The following is a 17,169-nucleotide window of genomic DNA, read 5'->3' as shown; positions in this document are numbered from 1 at the left end:
ATATTAGAAACTCTCTAACGAATCAAAAGTTCTAAAAACTAATACTCTAATAGCTTTGGTTTTAGTTTTCTCAACATCGAACTATTTTGTTTGGTTTCAGTTTTCTATGAGACTTGATTCATAAAATTAAAACAACTGAAGGTCTATAATATTTGAAGGAGAAAGTTAGATTCAACATAAGCAATACCTTGTTGGGTGCTTTTAGAGCCATTTTTGAAAACCAACTTCCGCCTCAACCTTTTAAAACATATAAAATAGTCTCTCATGGAATGAAAAATATGAAAGTAACATCACTTAACTTGGATGAAATTGTAGTACAAATCATTTGCGAATTAATTTATTAAATATTACCATCATTTCATTAGTATATTGGCTCTAATATAATATCACAAGTAAACTCCATATGTAAAGAATTGTTTATTTGAAGTTTATTACTTTATTTCGAAAAATGATAAAGATCAATCATTATTCTAGGGCTAAGAATGAGATGTTATTTTGTATGAAACATTAAATCAACTTAACCTATAATTTGGATATCATTTTTTTTTTAAAAGACCTAATGTTACATGTAAATTGTCAAGATCAATGAATACACCAACACCAAATGAGAGATAAGAATTTTCTAAAGTTAAGATCAACTTTATATGTAATGTTGAACCAATTTAATCTTTTGGATTAAAATTAATGATCAAGATTCAAACTTGATCTTTGAATCTTGATTTTTAATTTTAAGCCAATGGTTAAGATTGATAACTTTACCTATAAAGTTAATATCAACTTTAGAGGATCTCAATTCCCGAATAAGATATACATAGTGAGTTCAACATCACTTGAGTTTAACTCATAACATCACCAACATCAATGATTCAATGTTAGTTTTTATGGTCACTTCTATGTGTCATCTATATGGACTATTCCATCATCACGTCTTGTTGACGCATTACCAATAAAATTACCGACATCGAAACCAAAACAATCCATAAATTAACAACCAAGGAACTAGACAGATTAAGTTTATTTCCTCATATACTTTAGCTGACGCAATTGATTACAAGAAAGTGATTCTGCAAAACGTTGAATCAACACAGTATAAGGCACTGCCAACAAAAATAAAAGCGGAACCTCAACCACTGGTGGTTCCATAAATAAAAATGTTAATATTCCGACAAGTATTGAGTAAAATAAAATCATTTTTTTTTTTTGGGAATAACATGAATAAAAAAATTCTCATATATATATTTTTTTAAACAAATAGGCTTACTTCATTGGTAAAAAAAAAAAAAAAATAGATACAAAGTACAATAAAAAAAATCTAAGCCAAAAAATTCTCATATGTGACTTTTATTTTAATTTTAATTTTTTCTTGAGTCATTGAGTCATGATGGACATACCACAACCACATTACACAAAGTTTCATTCTCTTACCAGATGAACCAAATCATACCATATGTACCATATAAACCAAACAAAGCAAAATACTATTCTTGTTCATATCAATCAAATCAAAATCAAAAAAGAATTAAAACACACTTCTAACACTTAAAAAAGCAAAACATGTTCTTTCTCTCACCTTCCAACTTTCTCAAAAAAACAAAATATCCAAATCTAAATCGATATATATCATCTTCAACCTCCCCCTATTAAGCCGCCAATCTCTCAAATCACCCGTCTCTATAACCCAAAAACCATGAGAGCCCATCATGATTTGATAAACACAATCTTACCCGACGAACTGATCCTCGAAATCTTTCGCAACCTCGATTCCAAATCAAGTCGCGACGCATGCTCCCTTGTCTGCCACCGCTGGCTGACCCTCGAGCGATTCAGCCGCGACACGATCCGAATCGGCGCGTCTGGTAGCCCTGACGCACTCGTTCACCTTCTCGCTCGCCGATTTCCTAATGTCACTAATGTTTATATCGATGAAAGACTGTCTGTTTCGCTCCCTGTTGATTTTGTAAGTCTTGTATATATCGATTTTTTGTGTTTTTGTATCGAAATTAGGTTGCTTTTTTGAATTTTGTTTATGTTGGTTGAAGGGTTTGTTGGAAATTAATGAATTATATCATTTTTGGCCTGTTATTTCAGTTTTAAATCATCATAATAATAAGTTTATAAGATAGAAAATAAGTCACAAAATTGGGATTATCGAATATAAGCTGAACCCGAATAAGGTAACTGTCTTGAAAATAGGATAGGCTAAATACCAATGAAATGTGGAGGGTATTTTTGGGACTGGATTTTTTTCGTATTTGGTATATGTAAAGTAGAAGTAATATATTGTTTGGATTGGAGGCAAGATAAGTTTTGTTTTTTCAATTAGTGAGTAAGGTATACTAGCTGTGGACATGTAGTGTGGTTTGTTAGAGTTGATTGAGATCGAGAAATGGTTCGGCATTTTACTTAAAGACTTTACTAGTCTAGTAAAATAAGAAAGTATGTAACTTTGGTCTCAATGAGAAGTAATAAAACCAACTTTTCCAAGAAGTACCTGCATAATGCACCAGTGGCAGATAGGTTACTGGGTTAGTTTTGTAAATAAAAAATTATAGTGGCTGTTGGGTTGTGTTGTAGTAAGGGAGGATGAGAGAGAAAGGTTGGCATGTCACATTTTTGGCGTGCGATGAAATCGATGGTGATGTTGCCATTTCTGGTTTGTCGTCTTATGCTTTATTTATATGATATATTAGAAGTGACGTAGATATAGCAGAAAAACGTGAAGATATTTGTCGTATCATGGTTGTTGATGTTAAACTATGTAATAGAGTTGAGAATTGTATTCAAAATCTACGTAATTGTAGTGGGTTTGGGAGATAAGATGATATGAAGGAGATAAATAGTACCTTTAGGAATTCATCATGAGAATCAAGGCCACAGATATAAAATGTTTGTTTCCTTACAATGAGGGAACGGGATGTTATGGGATCATACCAACTTACGTGAGATTTGCAATCAGTACAGAATCCTGATCTAATACAACCAAAAGGGTGCACTTTTTAGTAAATTGATGGATTTACATTGTCTTACCATAAAAACCCCGCATTACTTAAAGTTTGAAAATTAAGTTTGGCAAGAATGCAAGGAATAGGATTTGTGAATCAATAAAGGGAAGTATGAGTCTTTGTCATCCTCTTGATAGGATGTTTAGTGCCCGAGTAAATAAAAATTATGTAACTTTAAAGAATCCCAAATACTGTTCATACAACCAGAAATGACCAAATGATCAGAACAACCTTAATGAAGACTATGATTTCAAATGCTTGGTCCTAAATCACGATGCACCAAGTAACTAGTTTACGTATTACACATTGTTTACCTCATCTTATAAGCGAAAATGCTTGTTGCCTAATTCCGCATTTTATATCAGAAAACATGCATGTCATATACAATATACTTGAGCTCAGTTATCTGGATCATACACATTTTATGGCAGCATAAGCTTTGAGTTGCTTACACAAAATGTTAAGAAATACGCAATCAGTGTGATGAATATTGTGAAAACTTTAAAACATTCCAGCAGATTGCATGTCATTGCTTATCATCTTCACTTCTTGAGCTTCGGCTGTATCAGTTAGTTATGTGATTTGTATATTTAATGAGGTTACAGACTCGGGTTGAATCTGGTCATTCATAGTAATTTATCTCCACTGGATTCAGGGAAGAAGGCGCAATGCTAGACACTCTGCTCTTTCTTCAGTTAGGCTTCACTTTCTGCCCGAGAGAAGTGAGGCTGGAGCTAGTGAATCAGATTCATATTGTATATCAGATGCTGGTTTGACTGCTGTTGCTGATGGATTTAGCAAACTTGAAAAGTTGAGCCTAATATGGTGCTCCAATGCAACAAGTGCTGGCCTAACATCTGTAGCTGAGAAGTGTAGATTCTTGAAATCGTTGGACCTACAGGTAATACTTTAGATGATGGTATTTTTTAGTGTTTATCGGATGTAAATGTTTCACCTAATGAAACAGATAAGTTTTGAATATCAAGTAATTTATAGTCTTTTAATTCTCTGCAACAGGGTTGCTATGTAGGAGATCAAGGTCTAGTAGCTATTGGCAAGTGTTGCAGGCAACTCGAAGTACTAAATTTACGATTTTGTGAAGGTTTAACTGACACTGGTTTGGTTGAGTTAGCTTTAGGATGTGGCAAGACATTGAAATGGCTCGGTGTTGCTGCATGTGCAAAAATAACTGACATGTCATTAGAAGCTGTAGGGTCTCATTGTAGCTCTCTTGAGACCCTATCATTAGACTCTGAATTTGTCCACAACGAAGGGGTGCTTGCGGTTGCAAAAGGATGTTCTCTTCTGAAAAATCTGAGCTTGCAATGCATTAATGTCACTGATGAGGCTTTGACTGCTGTTGGTGTCTTTTGTTTGTCACTGGAGTCGTTAGCGCTGTATAGTTTCCAGAGATTTACCGACAAGTTAGTTTCCTTGAGTTTATATGCTTCTCACTCATGACCATTTTTTCTTATGATGTGCCGCATATCATATGCATCATTTTCTTTTTTTTTTCTTCGGAAATTTATTAAAGACAGATATATTTGTCTTCACACATCAACTTGTGATGAACATGCACATTTTCTATTTCACGGGATTCTAAGAGCAACACAGTACTTGTGTTGAATTGTGAATTAAGCTTGGTACTAGTTTCATATAAAATTGCTTCTGAAATCCCTGAAGTATGAGAAAAAAAAAGTTAGGTATCTTAGGTGTTCTAACTATGTTATCTATTGGCATAGCAGGAGTCTTTGTGCCATCGGGAAGGGATGTAAAATGTTAAAGAGTTTAATGCTTAGTGATTGCTATTTCCTGAGTGACAAGGGATTAGAAGCAGTTGCAGCTGGATGCTCTGAACTTGCACATCTTGAAGTCAATGGCTGCCATAATATTGGCACATATGGACTCGAAAGCATCGGAAAATCTTGCATGTAAGTTATTTTATGAATCAGTTTTTGAAGTTCTTGTTACTTCGTTTGTTGCTTTACTTACCTTATCCTCTTAGGGAAGAAGTCAGTAGGTCACCATTTTGTATTTCTTTTCTTAAAGTAATACTCTGTAAAGATTTGATCAGAACCTATACGTTGTGCAAGTATGTTGTATGGTATGAATTAATTTTCTAAAATAATGGAAGTGGCTTTAAATTATGAATAGTTCTGTTTCAAGCGGAACAAGATCACTCGATAAGTGGTTCATTGATAAATGAACTAAAGTTTATCCTTAGCAAGAAAAAATATATTTCCCACTGCCTTTAATGTAAGCAGGACCTACGTACATGTCATAACAGTTGTACAGATTAAGTCATGTGATTTTTAGGTGAAATTAACAGCTATGATTTATGATAAATTTACTATTCACTCAGGATATTGATGATGTAGAGAATAGCACATGAAGGAAATTTGAATAAAAACTATCTAACAGATTTGTAACAGCAATTAGCTAAGAAATAGCAAAAGAACAGCTTAAGCACATTATGCTGTTACAATTAAAATGGAGATTTGCTGTCACCCCGATCCATTTGGTTGAGAAGTTAATACGGGTACATTTGTAGGCGCCTTAGAGAGTTAGCTTTACTATACTGTCAAAAAGTAGGAGATGAAGCCCTGTCTGAGGTTGGTAAAGGTTGCAAGTACCTGGAAGCTCTTCACTTAGTGGACTGCTCGATCATTGGGGATGATGCCATATGCAGTATAGCTACAGGTTGTAGGAGTTTGAAAAGGCTTCATATACGCAGATGTTATGAGGTACTCTATCTACGCTCTCATTTGTACTTGCATGACTCATTTATCCATTATCGGTTTTTTGTTATCCATCGCTTCAACTTATCAAGCAATTTAAATGCTAGTTTGATATGGTGAATAATTAAATTTAGTGTTTTGCTAAAATTGTTAGCATCATGCATGTCTGTTCTGCCATTGTAGTATTAATGTGCATCTTACTATATTCATAGGTTGGGAGCAAGGGGATTATAGCTGTTGGCAACAGTTGTAAATACCTTACAGATCTTAGTATTCGTTTTTGCGACAGGTAAAAACTTACCGGGCACACTTATAACTTATTTTATTTTTTTATGTAATCTGGTGAAGTGGTGAGTTCAGTATTATCTATAACAATGCCAGTATACCTTGAATAATCTGGACACCGACGAGTTCCCTTGGCGATAATAAGTTATCATGCAGATATTGAATGTTGCTTTTTAGGGCCTTTAAATGTTTACTTACCTTAAAGTTTGTTCTTCGTGGAAAAACATATTTTTTTAAAACCACAGAGTTAAATTGTTTAAGAAGACTTTGACATTGATTTCAAGTTACGCACATGAATTTGTAATCCTAAAGATTATTCCCTTCATATAAATGACAACTTCTGCTGCTGCTTCTTGACTCAAAAAAGTTACCATATTGCGGCAAGTCTTCTAAATAGTGGAACCTTGTTACTTCTATGTGCCATATGCTTTAGATATGCTATCTTTGTCAGTTTTAAATTAATTGTCAACTATATTGACTACATTGCCAGGGTAGGAGATGAAGCTCTGGTTGCTATTGGCCAGGGTTGTCCCTTTTTACGTCATCTAAACGTTAGTGGCTGCCACCAAATCGGAAATGATGGAATAATTGCGATTTCAAGAGGGTGCCCACAACTAAGTTATCTGGATGTGAGCGTTCTTCAGGTGACATCTCTCTCTCTCTCTATATATATATATGTGTGTGTGTGTGTGTGTGTGTTTGTTATGCAGAGGCCACCCATGTATTTTTGTATTAAGGCCACTTAAACTTTTAAACGACATTTCAGGCCACTCTTAAAAGTTGGTTTTGTTTATGCAGTTTTGAGACACACTTTTGTGGGAAAAAATGCCCTTAGTCCCTTACCTCTAGAAATATTAAAGTTATACAATTTAAGAATACCAGAAACTTGTCAGAAAAAGGGTAGTGTCAGGAAAAAATGAAAGAATATTTTAGGGCATTATTTTGATGTTTGGGTATAAGGCAATCGTTTTAACATGGCTTGTGTGTGGACAGAATTTGCGGGATATGGCGTTGGCAGAGGTGGGTGACGGATGCCCCCTACTAAAGGATATAGTACTATCGCATTGTCGTCAAGTAACAGATGTTGGTCTTGCCCATTTAGTTAGAAGATGCAAGCTGCTTGAATCTTGTCACATGGTATATTGCCCAGGTATTACATCAGCCGGGGTTGCCACGGTAATATCAAGCTGCACAAACATGAAGAAGGTTTTGATCGAGAAGGCAAAGGTCAGTGAGAGGACTCAAAGGCGGGCAGGCTCTGTCATCTCCTATCTTTGTGTTGACCTGTAGCAAGGGAAAAAGGCACATGGGTTTGACTAGTGTTATAGTTAAGTTTTAAATCCTTTTTTTTTTTTTTTTTAATTTCTGTACTTTCTTTTTAACCTTTGTTTAGATTAGAAATGAGAAGAGAAACCTCGGGTGTATCTTATGGTCTTTTGGGTACAATGTTGTAATAAGGTGGGTGGTATATTTATTTGTAGGCGACCCTAGTTGGTGGAATGGTGGTGATCAATAACATGGTTTTTAGCATCAAAATTTTTAGCATTCTTATTTTTATCCTCTTAAGAAACTTTGCGATTTATATTTAGCCACCAAATTTGTGTTTAAGATTTATGGTGTATTATTTAATCATGTGTTTTTCTTTAGTCTGATGGTTGACATGTTAAAATTTATCAGTCGCAGTCTATACAATGTTTTGTTTTATCCCATATAACGCTAGTTACCATTAAAAATCATGTGATATTGATAATGAATAATATTTACCTTAGTTAGGGTTAACATAACAAGTCAGACATTACACTATAAGACACAATACCTATATGACTTGGACAAGAATAAAAAATAATAACTAATCGTGTCAATTTTTCTCCACATGACCATGATACGACAACTAACAAATAAAACCGGTTAAAAAACTTGTGAAAATACCGTTCAAGTCTTAAATTGGATACGAAAACAAATGTCTCTAGAAGTTCATAATCATCCATGTAACGTAATAATCCTTGATGCAAGTGTTTAGACATTAAAGCCTTCACTAATATACAACTCACGTAACAAAAAACAAATCTTAACATTCACCATAAACGAGATGAAACTTGTTAACGTTTTTGCTTATCTTGTTATGTTATCCAGACACAAATAAAATATGATAATTAAGAACACCTTAATTTCAGTAACAATCCGAAGTGTAAACTTCATTTCATGTATGTTAACAGCTCTTGGTCAGAAATTACGAGCCCAAATATTGAAGTTACACTTACAACTAAGAAGAGTTATTCTTATATATATATAGGAAAGTTATTTTTAGTACAAGGGTTTAAAAAAGTACAAAAAGTACAAGGTATTTTCTTCTTTTTCTTCCTTCTTCCTTCCGGCGACGGGGACCATCTCCGGCGAGAGTTACACATGTGTAACTAACTTACACATGTGTAAGTACAACTTTTTTTTTAGCATTTTAGGTTCTAAAATTTCTAGGTTTTTTCCTTCGCGAGACAATCACCACCAGCCACCATCATCTCCGACCACCCCAACCACGGTGCCGGCATCAAGGGCTCCGCCCGTACCGTAACAAACCGTCACCATCTCTTGGATCGCCACCCATCAAATCCATACGATTCCTATATGCGTCCCTTGACGGTCAGCTTAGAATGGATGAGGGTCTCTGGCCCGTACCGTATCCACTCGAAAACGAACCTGATTCTCGCCGGAAAGTTAACTTACACATGTGTAAGTTGTAGTTACACATGTGTAAGTCTCGCCGGAGATGGTCGCCATCGCCGGAGAATCATGGTGGTGGTCGGAGATGAAAGGAACAAACATGTGTAAGTTAACTTACACATGTACTTTTTTAAATGCTTGTACTATAAATAACCCACCCCTATATATATATATATATATATATGGGTCAATCAAATAAGAACAGTTTTAAAATAAGAACGGTGAAAACACCTTAAAAATTTTATTTTGATGCATTAAAAGTCTATAAAACTGACATAGTGCATAATTAATTATCATTATTTAAATGTTTAACAACACATTAATTCATCAAAATCAAAAAAATCACGTTTTTTGTTGGATGCATCATTTTGATGAGTATGCATCCAAGATGGATGCACAAAACAAAAAACTTGATTATTTCGATTTTGACGGATGAATGTGTTTTTAAACACTTAAATAAAGATAATTAGTTCTGCACTATGTTAGTTTTATGGACTTTTAATGCATCAAAATAATGTTTTTAAGGTGTTCTCACTGTTTTATTTTAAGAATGTTCTCACCAGAGTGTTACCCCTCTTTTGTATAAGCGGTAGATAAGTTTTTATATGATGATGATATATATCCTTTGATATGATATGAGACCCCACCCTTGATGAACACACCCACCCAAACACACCCGCACTCTCCTTCCTTCCCTGCTTTCCTTCTACTCACACACGCACATATTTATTTACTAATTAATTCGTTTGTATTCCAATTAATAATCAATTCCTAATATATACACACGCACCCAAACCCCTATATACATACATATATACACTTATATATATATCTATTCTCAAAAAATTCCCCCAGACTTTGTATTCCAGATCAAATCGACGGCGAAGATGATTGATGATTTATAGCAACGGAAAATGATTATTATATTATCATATCATCTGCTGATTAAACTATTTTTCCAATCGCTAAAACCCTAACCAAACCCGATATGCTAAAGGTATATTATTTTCCATTATTATTATTATCATCATTATTATTATATCAATTATATTATTATTAGTTTTTTTTATTTTTATATAATTTATTCTGCATTTTATCTATTACTTTTACATGTATGTGAGCTTTTTAATAGAACTATATTGTCTGTTACAGGTTTATGTAAAATTACTTTTTTTTCTCTTCATATAGTTGACTTTTATTATTTAGAATGCCTAATTACTATATAGGTCTTGCTGCATGCTAATTAAAATGTGTGTGTGTGTATATATATATATATCCTATATGTATGAATTTGTAATGAACATATGATGAGCTGACAATGAAGTCGTTGGTTGTAGGATATACTCGGAAATGATAGTTTACTTATGTTAAGAGTTTGATATTATTGAAAGATGCATGTATGAAGTATCGAGCCTAATCTTATAGTTTTGGGACATGATCTGATTATATTTATCGAGTAAATTCAGTTATTCGTAGTAGAAGAAGAGGTACTTTCAGGAGGTAAGAGTAAGATTTTAAAAATGAGAAGGATATATTTTAAAAATGAGATTTAAGAGTAGTAAGTTATGTCATTTGAACCTCAAGTTCTCAAGTAATGTTACATAGCCTTTGTCGGAATGATTTAGTTGATTGTCTGGAAGTTGGGCCAGGTAAGGTTTGGCATCTTAATATCTCATCGTTATCTGGCTTGTAAACCCCCACCGGGTGGTCTGGTGGCAAGGAGTCTTGTTTACTCATAAGACGTCTCGGGTTTGAATACCTCCCTAGGAAAATATCTTGGGGCAGGGAAATGGTTGGAACCGGCCATGGGCAAAAAAAAGCCGGTTGGACGTTGCATTTAACTATTTAAGTAAAAAAAATGCCTCTCCATCTCCGGGAAACTCGAACTGGGAAAACCCTTCTCCGTTTACTTGTTTATCATTATGTAGCTTGTAGTTTTCATAAGTTAAAAGTGAATACGATTAATACATTGTGATTCATTACTATTATAAAAATTGCCTTTGATTCTGCCTGTTTTATCCTTTCTCTGTTGTCACCTGTCATATTGTCCTGATGATGTCACCTCTTATTTTACCTGTATATTCTCAAACATTGCTCAAGAGTATTTTCAGACGCTTGTCTTGTAGTCTTAACCTCTGTCTTCCTAAGACATCACCTCTCTTTCTTCACCTGTATTATACCCCGTAGTGCTTTAAGATAAGGGCTCGACAGGTAAGATGTAAGTGTAGCAAGTTCCAAGAAGTTATGTCTATCTTGAATCTTTTAGGTTTTTAAAAGGTGAACAGCCTCTGGTTGATTGATTTAGGCGATCCTTCCAAAGTAAGATCAGTTAAATTTTAGGCACTTCATCAATATCTCATCTGTTTCAGTTCTGTGCTTTCTTAAAGCTTTCGTCCGATTCTTCCAAATTACCCCTAGTCTTTTTTGACATTTATCTTATAGTCCCCAGTCTTCATGTATACTCAAACACTACTCCAGATTAGTAAATCTATACATTCTCGAGGATGGTTTCTTTCTTCCTTCGTTGCTATCATTTTTCTTTAATACCAATGTACCTAGTTTGGTATATGATATCATTTATTCACTAATAATGATTAATGTAATTACTTTTGGATTAGAGCTTTCATGATCTGATTTGAGTTAATGTTAGTTGCATGAACTAAGATAGTCGACACTACAAATAATATTTGGCGCGGACAAATGTGGTGCGACAAATTAAATATGAAAGTCCACACTAAAAAGTGTGAACTTTAAGAATACCCCAATTTTAAGTGTGGATTAATTTCTACACACATTTAATTCTTCATATTTTTACACATAAAAAGGCGAGACAATTTTTTTAATTTGTTCACGCTAACTAAAAGTTTGAACAAATGCAACATTATTTGTTGTGCGAGCAATGTCACATGGATCATCTTATGTTAAAAATGCGTGACATTGTGCACATCATGTTATTGCCATGATCCTAGCTTTAAGTTATTACTTTTTACAATTGACCTGCCAATGATGCTCGATCTACCACAAGATTCCTGGATTCTGTATTTTTGAACAATATGTAACTACAAAGTTGAGTACTCTATTTAATAGAGATTTACCTTGTATCCTAAATCTCTATATAATTCCTTTGTCGTGTGATTAAGTAGATAATGTGGGCCTTGGCTCATATATGACTAACAACCACAGTACTATGATAGACTGGTGTGATGTGTTTTATGCTCCTAAGCGCCGTGGTATTTCAAGTGTAAAATTATGAGTATCATTCATCTGGTATAGAGAATGCTGGCAGTAACCATAACTTGTTTAGAGATAGAACTTGACTTTGGCGTATTTGTGGTCACAGCCTTGGTAATCGGCAATGTATGTTAAAGTTTTGAAGCATAATAGATAGCGTCCTTTCGTCAGCATTGTTAGAAATATGAAAATTTTAAGTTAAATCTTTAGATTCTCATTGAGATAATATGGCAGTCAAAATTTGATAACTTACAAGAAGCTTTTTAAGCAAATTTCTGGAGGTTTTTTTCATAATAGAAGTTAGAATCGGGACCAGAGTGTTGAATTTTTTGGTATATGGAAACTAACAGAAACCTGCATCAAAGTTATAATCAAGGATATGTAAATGTACTTGTGATATTGGCATCGCGACAAAATTTTAAATGAAGTTCCGTTAAAGTATACTTATATTTACTGGGAGTTACTATTAGATGCTGATTACGTCACTCTTAGCCAACAAGATTTTTTAAATTGCCATCATTTAGATATCTGACTGGTAGTCATTCTTCTTTTAAATTACGTCTTCTATCAAAATTTTGCATCAATTTTAGGATGGAGGGAGTTTATGGTTTCGATTATAACCACATATATGCAATTGCAAAACTGTTCGATACCAAGTTTTATCAGCCAAGGTCCTTGGGCTAGCCATATGAGAGGTGACCCATCAACCAAAAGTCGGGGGTCTAGTCTCATGATGGACAAGTTGTAGATGTTTGTGAGAAATCCTGTGTTTCCAAGAAATAGTAATTTATCGATAGTTCATGCTATTGGGGTCATTTGAATCATGAAACTAGTTATTAGTTGCGTTCTGGTATTATTTTATATAGCTCTAATATAATACATGACCCAGTGTTCGCATTATGTTTCAGGAGCTGATATGAATAGGCAGAATCTCAACACCATGACTGTCAGAGCTAAACCAGGCCAATCTGCTTTTAAAACTAATGGCCAAAGGGAGGATGGAGGAGTGTCTAGAGTTGAGCCATACGTAGGGTTAGAGTTTGATACAGCAGAAGCAGCACAAGAATTCTATACTTTCTATGCAACTCAATCTGGATTCAAAATTAGAATCGGACAGCTTTATAGATCCAGAGTTGACGGATCGGTTATTTCAAGAAGATACGTGTGTTCAAAAGAGGGTTTTCAGACCAATACAAGAACTGGTTGTCCTGCTTTCATTAGAGTACAAAAGGGTGATTCTGGAAAATGGGTTCTAGCAAACTTAAAAACAGAGCACAATCACGATCTCGACATTTCAGGTGAACCCCGTCACCACCATATTATACAAAGAAAAGCTCATCCTGCTCCAAAACCTATATCCGTTGTGTCTTCAAGAACTGGAATCAGATCACTTGACGATGATGATCCGTCAGGCGCCATTGATCTAAAACGACTCAAGCGAGAAGAATTCGATCCAGAACCTGGAGGTGAGCCATGCAAAGGTCTTGATTTCGCATCTGCTAATGATGCTTACAAGTACTACCACACGTATGCAGCTAGCATGGGTTTTAAAGTGCGAATAGGTCAATTGTTCCGCTCCAAAAACGACGGGTCGATTACCTCTAGAAGATTTGTGTGCTCTAAAGAAGGTCACCAGCACCCTTCAAGAGTAGGCTGTGGAGCTTTCATGAGAATACAAAGGCAAGATTCTGGTAGATGGGTTGTTGACCGTCTTTCAAAAGAACACAATCATGAACTCGACTCTCCAGAAGACACAAGTCGGAAAATGCCAAAGAGTTTTAAGGAAGAACTAAGTAGCGGGCTGGAAAATTTAGATTTGGTAGAAGCAAATGGAGGCCTTAGTTTAGTCACAAGAGATAGAGGAAATGGTATTGGAAGTCGGTGGTATAATGTCCTCCTTGACTACTTTCAAACCCGTCAGGGTGAAGATACTGGCTTTTTCTATGCGTTAGAAGTGGACAATGGTCGATGCATGAGTGTATTCTGGGCTGATGGACGGTCCAGATTCTCATGCACTCAATTTGGTGACGCCGTTGTATTTGATACATCATATAGGAGATCGAGTTATACGGTTCCATTTGCCTCGTTTGTTGGCATAAACCACCATAGACAACCGGTGCTTTTAGGATGTGCTTTAATCGCTGATGAATCTGAAGAAACTTTTACATGGGTCTTCCAAGCGTGGGTTCGAGCTATGTCTGGAAAACGACCGGTGTCCATAATTGCCGATCAAGACAAACCAATCCAAAATTCAATTTTGCAAGTGTTCCCTGGCACCCATCATCGGTTTTCCCAATGGCAGATCCTTGCTAAAGAACATGAAATCTTAGGGTCGTTATTATCCATGGAAGAGTTCAAATTCGAATATGAAACTTGCATTTCTCAAAGCCAAACCGCTGGTGAATTCGATTCTGCGTGGAATGTGCTCGTGACAAAGTATAACTTGAAGGAAAACACTTGGTTAAAAGAAATGTACAGAATGAGAAAAAGTTGGGTCCCATTGTATATAAGGGGGACATTTTTTGCTGGCATCCCAGTTGACGGGACCATGAAGTCCTATTTTTCCACATGTTTGACTCCCCAAGTCCCACTTAATGAGTTCCTTGTACGTTACGAGAAAGCAGTAGAACTTAATCGCGAAGAAGAAAGAAAGGAGGATTTCAATTCGTACAACTCAGAAACCGTTCTACATACAAAGGATCCTTTAGAGGAACAATGCAGACGGCTGTACACGGTAACCGTCTTCAAAGTATTTCAAAAAGAACTCTTAGAAAGCTATAGCTATGTTGGGATAAAAATAAACATCGAGGGCGCCATCAGCAGATATTTGGTGCAAAGATGTGGTAATGGAGACGAGAGAAATACTGTTGCTTTTAATGCTTCAAATCTTAATACCAGTTGCAGCTGCAGGATGTTTGAATTTGAAGGTATTCTCTGTAGGCATGCATTAAAGGTTTTTCAAATTATGAACATAAGAGAAATCCCATCTCGTTACATATTGCATCGATGGACTAAAAGTGCAAAATATGGAATTCTTCGTGATGCTGAATCTGCTGGTGGGTCCCATGATTTTAAGGCGCTGATGGTATGGAGTTTAAGAGAAGAAGCCCACAGCTATATTGATGCAGGTGCAGCTTCTATAGAAAGATACAAATTGGCGTTTGAGATATTGCAAGAGGGTAGACGTAATCTATGTTGGCAAAATTGATGAGCATATCGAACAAAGGTGTGTAGTTCTCATCTACCTTAATTTCGTTACTTTGAAATTTCAGATCAGGTGTAGAGTTGAAAGATTCTAATATTATGAAATTTGCTTGCATGGATGACCAGATCTCTGGTATTTAATTCCTTTAAGTGTAATTTGGTGGTTTTTTTTTTTAATTCCTTAAATAGAACAGAAACCATGTCATTCCTTTGTAACTGGCAGTTAGCTTTTTTACATATAAGGTAGCAAATGTTTGTGATAATTTCTGTTTCGCCTTCTATGGGTCATTGTTTGGTCGTAAGTACCATATTTTAGAGGTGGTGAAATGACGGTTTTGGGTGGGTTCATGTCAAAGCATAAACTTGCTGGTTTGAGAAAGGATCAAAGGACTGACCCAAACACCTAAATGCAATACTTTCTTATGCATAAAATAACGTGTCAAAAATGATTTCATTGACTATAATTATGCATTAGAAGTGTAGTTTTGGGCTTTTGGCTGTATTTGATCCCTTTCACCTTATGGGTGTGTTTCCTTTTAAGCTCCAACTCACCTGCTAATAGGTAATTGTGTCAAGTTTACCAAATGTTTTTGTTAATATGTTTCAGAATTTGGGCATCCAGCTGTGTTAGGATGTGCAGACTTCACCTAATTAGAATGCAGTTAGGTTGTATATCATCCTTGGGTCTTTCATGTGAATCAGGTTTTGACCATTGTATTTTCATTGCAAATCCGTTACTATACCCTGAGTATGCGAACAATAGCGGAAGTATGTGCTCTTTTTTGTGTTTTTTTAACAGCTAGTAAAATCTCTTCGGGGTGTCGGTAAATATTCAATTTTGTTTTTGCGTATTTTCTATCATGAAGGTGGTAAAAACTCAAAAAAGTTGTATACCATGAGAGTGCTTTTGTATTATTTAGATGTTGAATAGCCGTGTGCAGTGAAAAAGATATCATATTCCTAAATCAACCCATTAATGTAAATGGTATAGAGATGTATTGGTATTATTAGCTTTGAGCTGTTGCATCTCGTGTTCATGTTTGAGAAGATAAAAACATTAAGTATATCAAATTAATAATAATTCTAGAAAAAGCAGTTAAGCCTTTGTATGCTTGTTTTTTAGCTTTATATTATATACAGATTACAGACCCAGCTTTTGTTGTATAGCTGTATGAATTGCTGTGTTTGCCCTTCTCACGAGTGAAACATGACTTAACTTTATCTGCAACTTGAGTCCAACACTTGTAATCGTATAGTTCATTTAGTTCATTTCTGCACTCTTCATGCCGAAGGACAGATGTCAGACGGTTCTATTAAGATCCTGTGCTTGGAAATTCCGCTACTGTTGATGTTGGCGCATGAAGGTTGAAAAAAAGAGTGGTTAACCTCCAATGCTATGGACATTATCAAATACGTTGTGTTGTCACGCATGCCACATCAGCTTTTTTATAAACTACTATCAAATTCTATAAACTTGCCACTCCACTTTTACCAACTTACCCAATGATAAGTATACCGTACAATGATAGCAGTCTAGAGTTGGAGACTGATTAGTTAAGAAGCTTTAAATCATTGAAGTCAGCAGCCTCGTAATTTGCATGGCTATGCACAATATAGAAGATGATATAAAAAATATGCTGAACATCGGCTATGCACAATATAGAAGATGATGTAAAAAAATATGCTGAATATCTGATTTTCCAGTAGGTCTTTGTGTCATACAAGCTAACAAGCCGTAACCTCTAAATATTTGTATTTTCTTTGACATCTTAAATGGATTTCAACTATCTTCATGCATTTCTATTTTTATTATTATTATTCAAGACTTGTATTTGGCCAAAATTTCTCCAAGCGTCAACTAACTGATACATGGTGTATGACTTGTGTTTAATAAAAAGGGAACGAAATATGAGGTTGTTAGACATTTAAGTTGGGTGAAAAACCTCTTATATGCCATTTTTTAAACTATAAAAAACATGAGGGCCCAAACA

At 35.1% G+C, this 17,169-nt stretch overlaps 2 protein-coding genes across 3 annotated transcripts; both read left to right on the top strand.

The window, feature by feature from the left end:
• The first annotated feature begins 1,473 nt into the window (after nt 1–1,473).
• On the top strand, nt 1,474–7,607 carry LOC122601959 (F-box/LRR-repeat protein 4-like). The gene is made up of 8 exons (XM_043774687.1): nt 1,474–1,957; nt 3,658–3,903; nt 4,020–4,426; nt 4,748–4,933; nt 5,554–5,746; nt 5,953–6,029; nt 6,516–6,669; nt 7,019–7,607. The coding sequence occupies exons 1-8, from the start codon at nt 1,688–1,690 to the stop codon at nt 7,313–7,315; spliced, it is 1,830 nt and encodes a 609-aa protein (XP_043630622.1). The 5' UTR covers nt 1,474–1,687; the 3' UTR covers nt 7,316–7,607.
• A 1,799-nt stretch (nt 7,608–9,406) lies between these two features.
• On the top strand, nt 9,407–16,185 carry LOC122600918 (protein FAR1-RELATED SEQUENCE 7-like). Of its 2 annotated transcripts, XM_043773694.1 has the most exons (3): nt 9,407–9,740; nt 12,883–15,200; nt 15,786–16,185. In XM_043773694.1, exon 2 carries the CDS (start codon nt 12,891–12,893, stop codon nt 15,180–15,182), a length of 2,292 nt encoding a protein of 763 aa, XP_043629629.1. In that variant the 5' UTR covers nt 9,407–9,740; nt 12,883–12,890; the 3' UTR covers nt 15,183–15,200; nt 15,786–16,185. The 2 variants fall into 2 exon arrangements, with proteins under 2 accessions (XP_043629629.1, XP_043629627.1); XM_043773692.1 differs by lacking the exon at nt 15,786–16,185 and having other exon boundaries at nt 12,883–15,441.
• The last annotated feature ends 984 nt before the right edge of the window (nt 16,186–17,169 follow it).

The sequence above is a fragment of the Erigeron canadensis genome, chromosome 5 (genome assembly GCF_010389155.1).
Source record: "Erigeron canadensis isolate Cc75 chromosome 5, C_canadensis_v1, whole genome shotgun sequence".
In the NCBI taxonomy this organism is placed as follows: domain Eukaryota; kingdom Viridiplantae; phylum Streptophyta; class Magnoliopsida; order Asterales; family Asteraceae; genus Erigeron; species Erigeron canadensis.
This window is presented reverse-complemented; position numbering and strand designations above follow the sequence as displayed.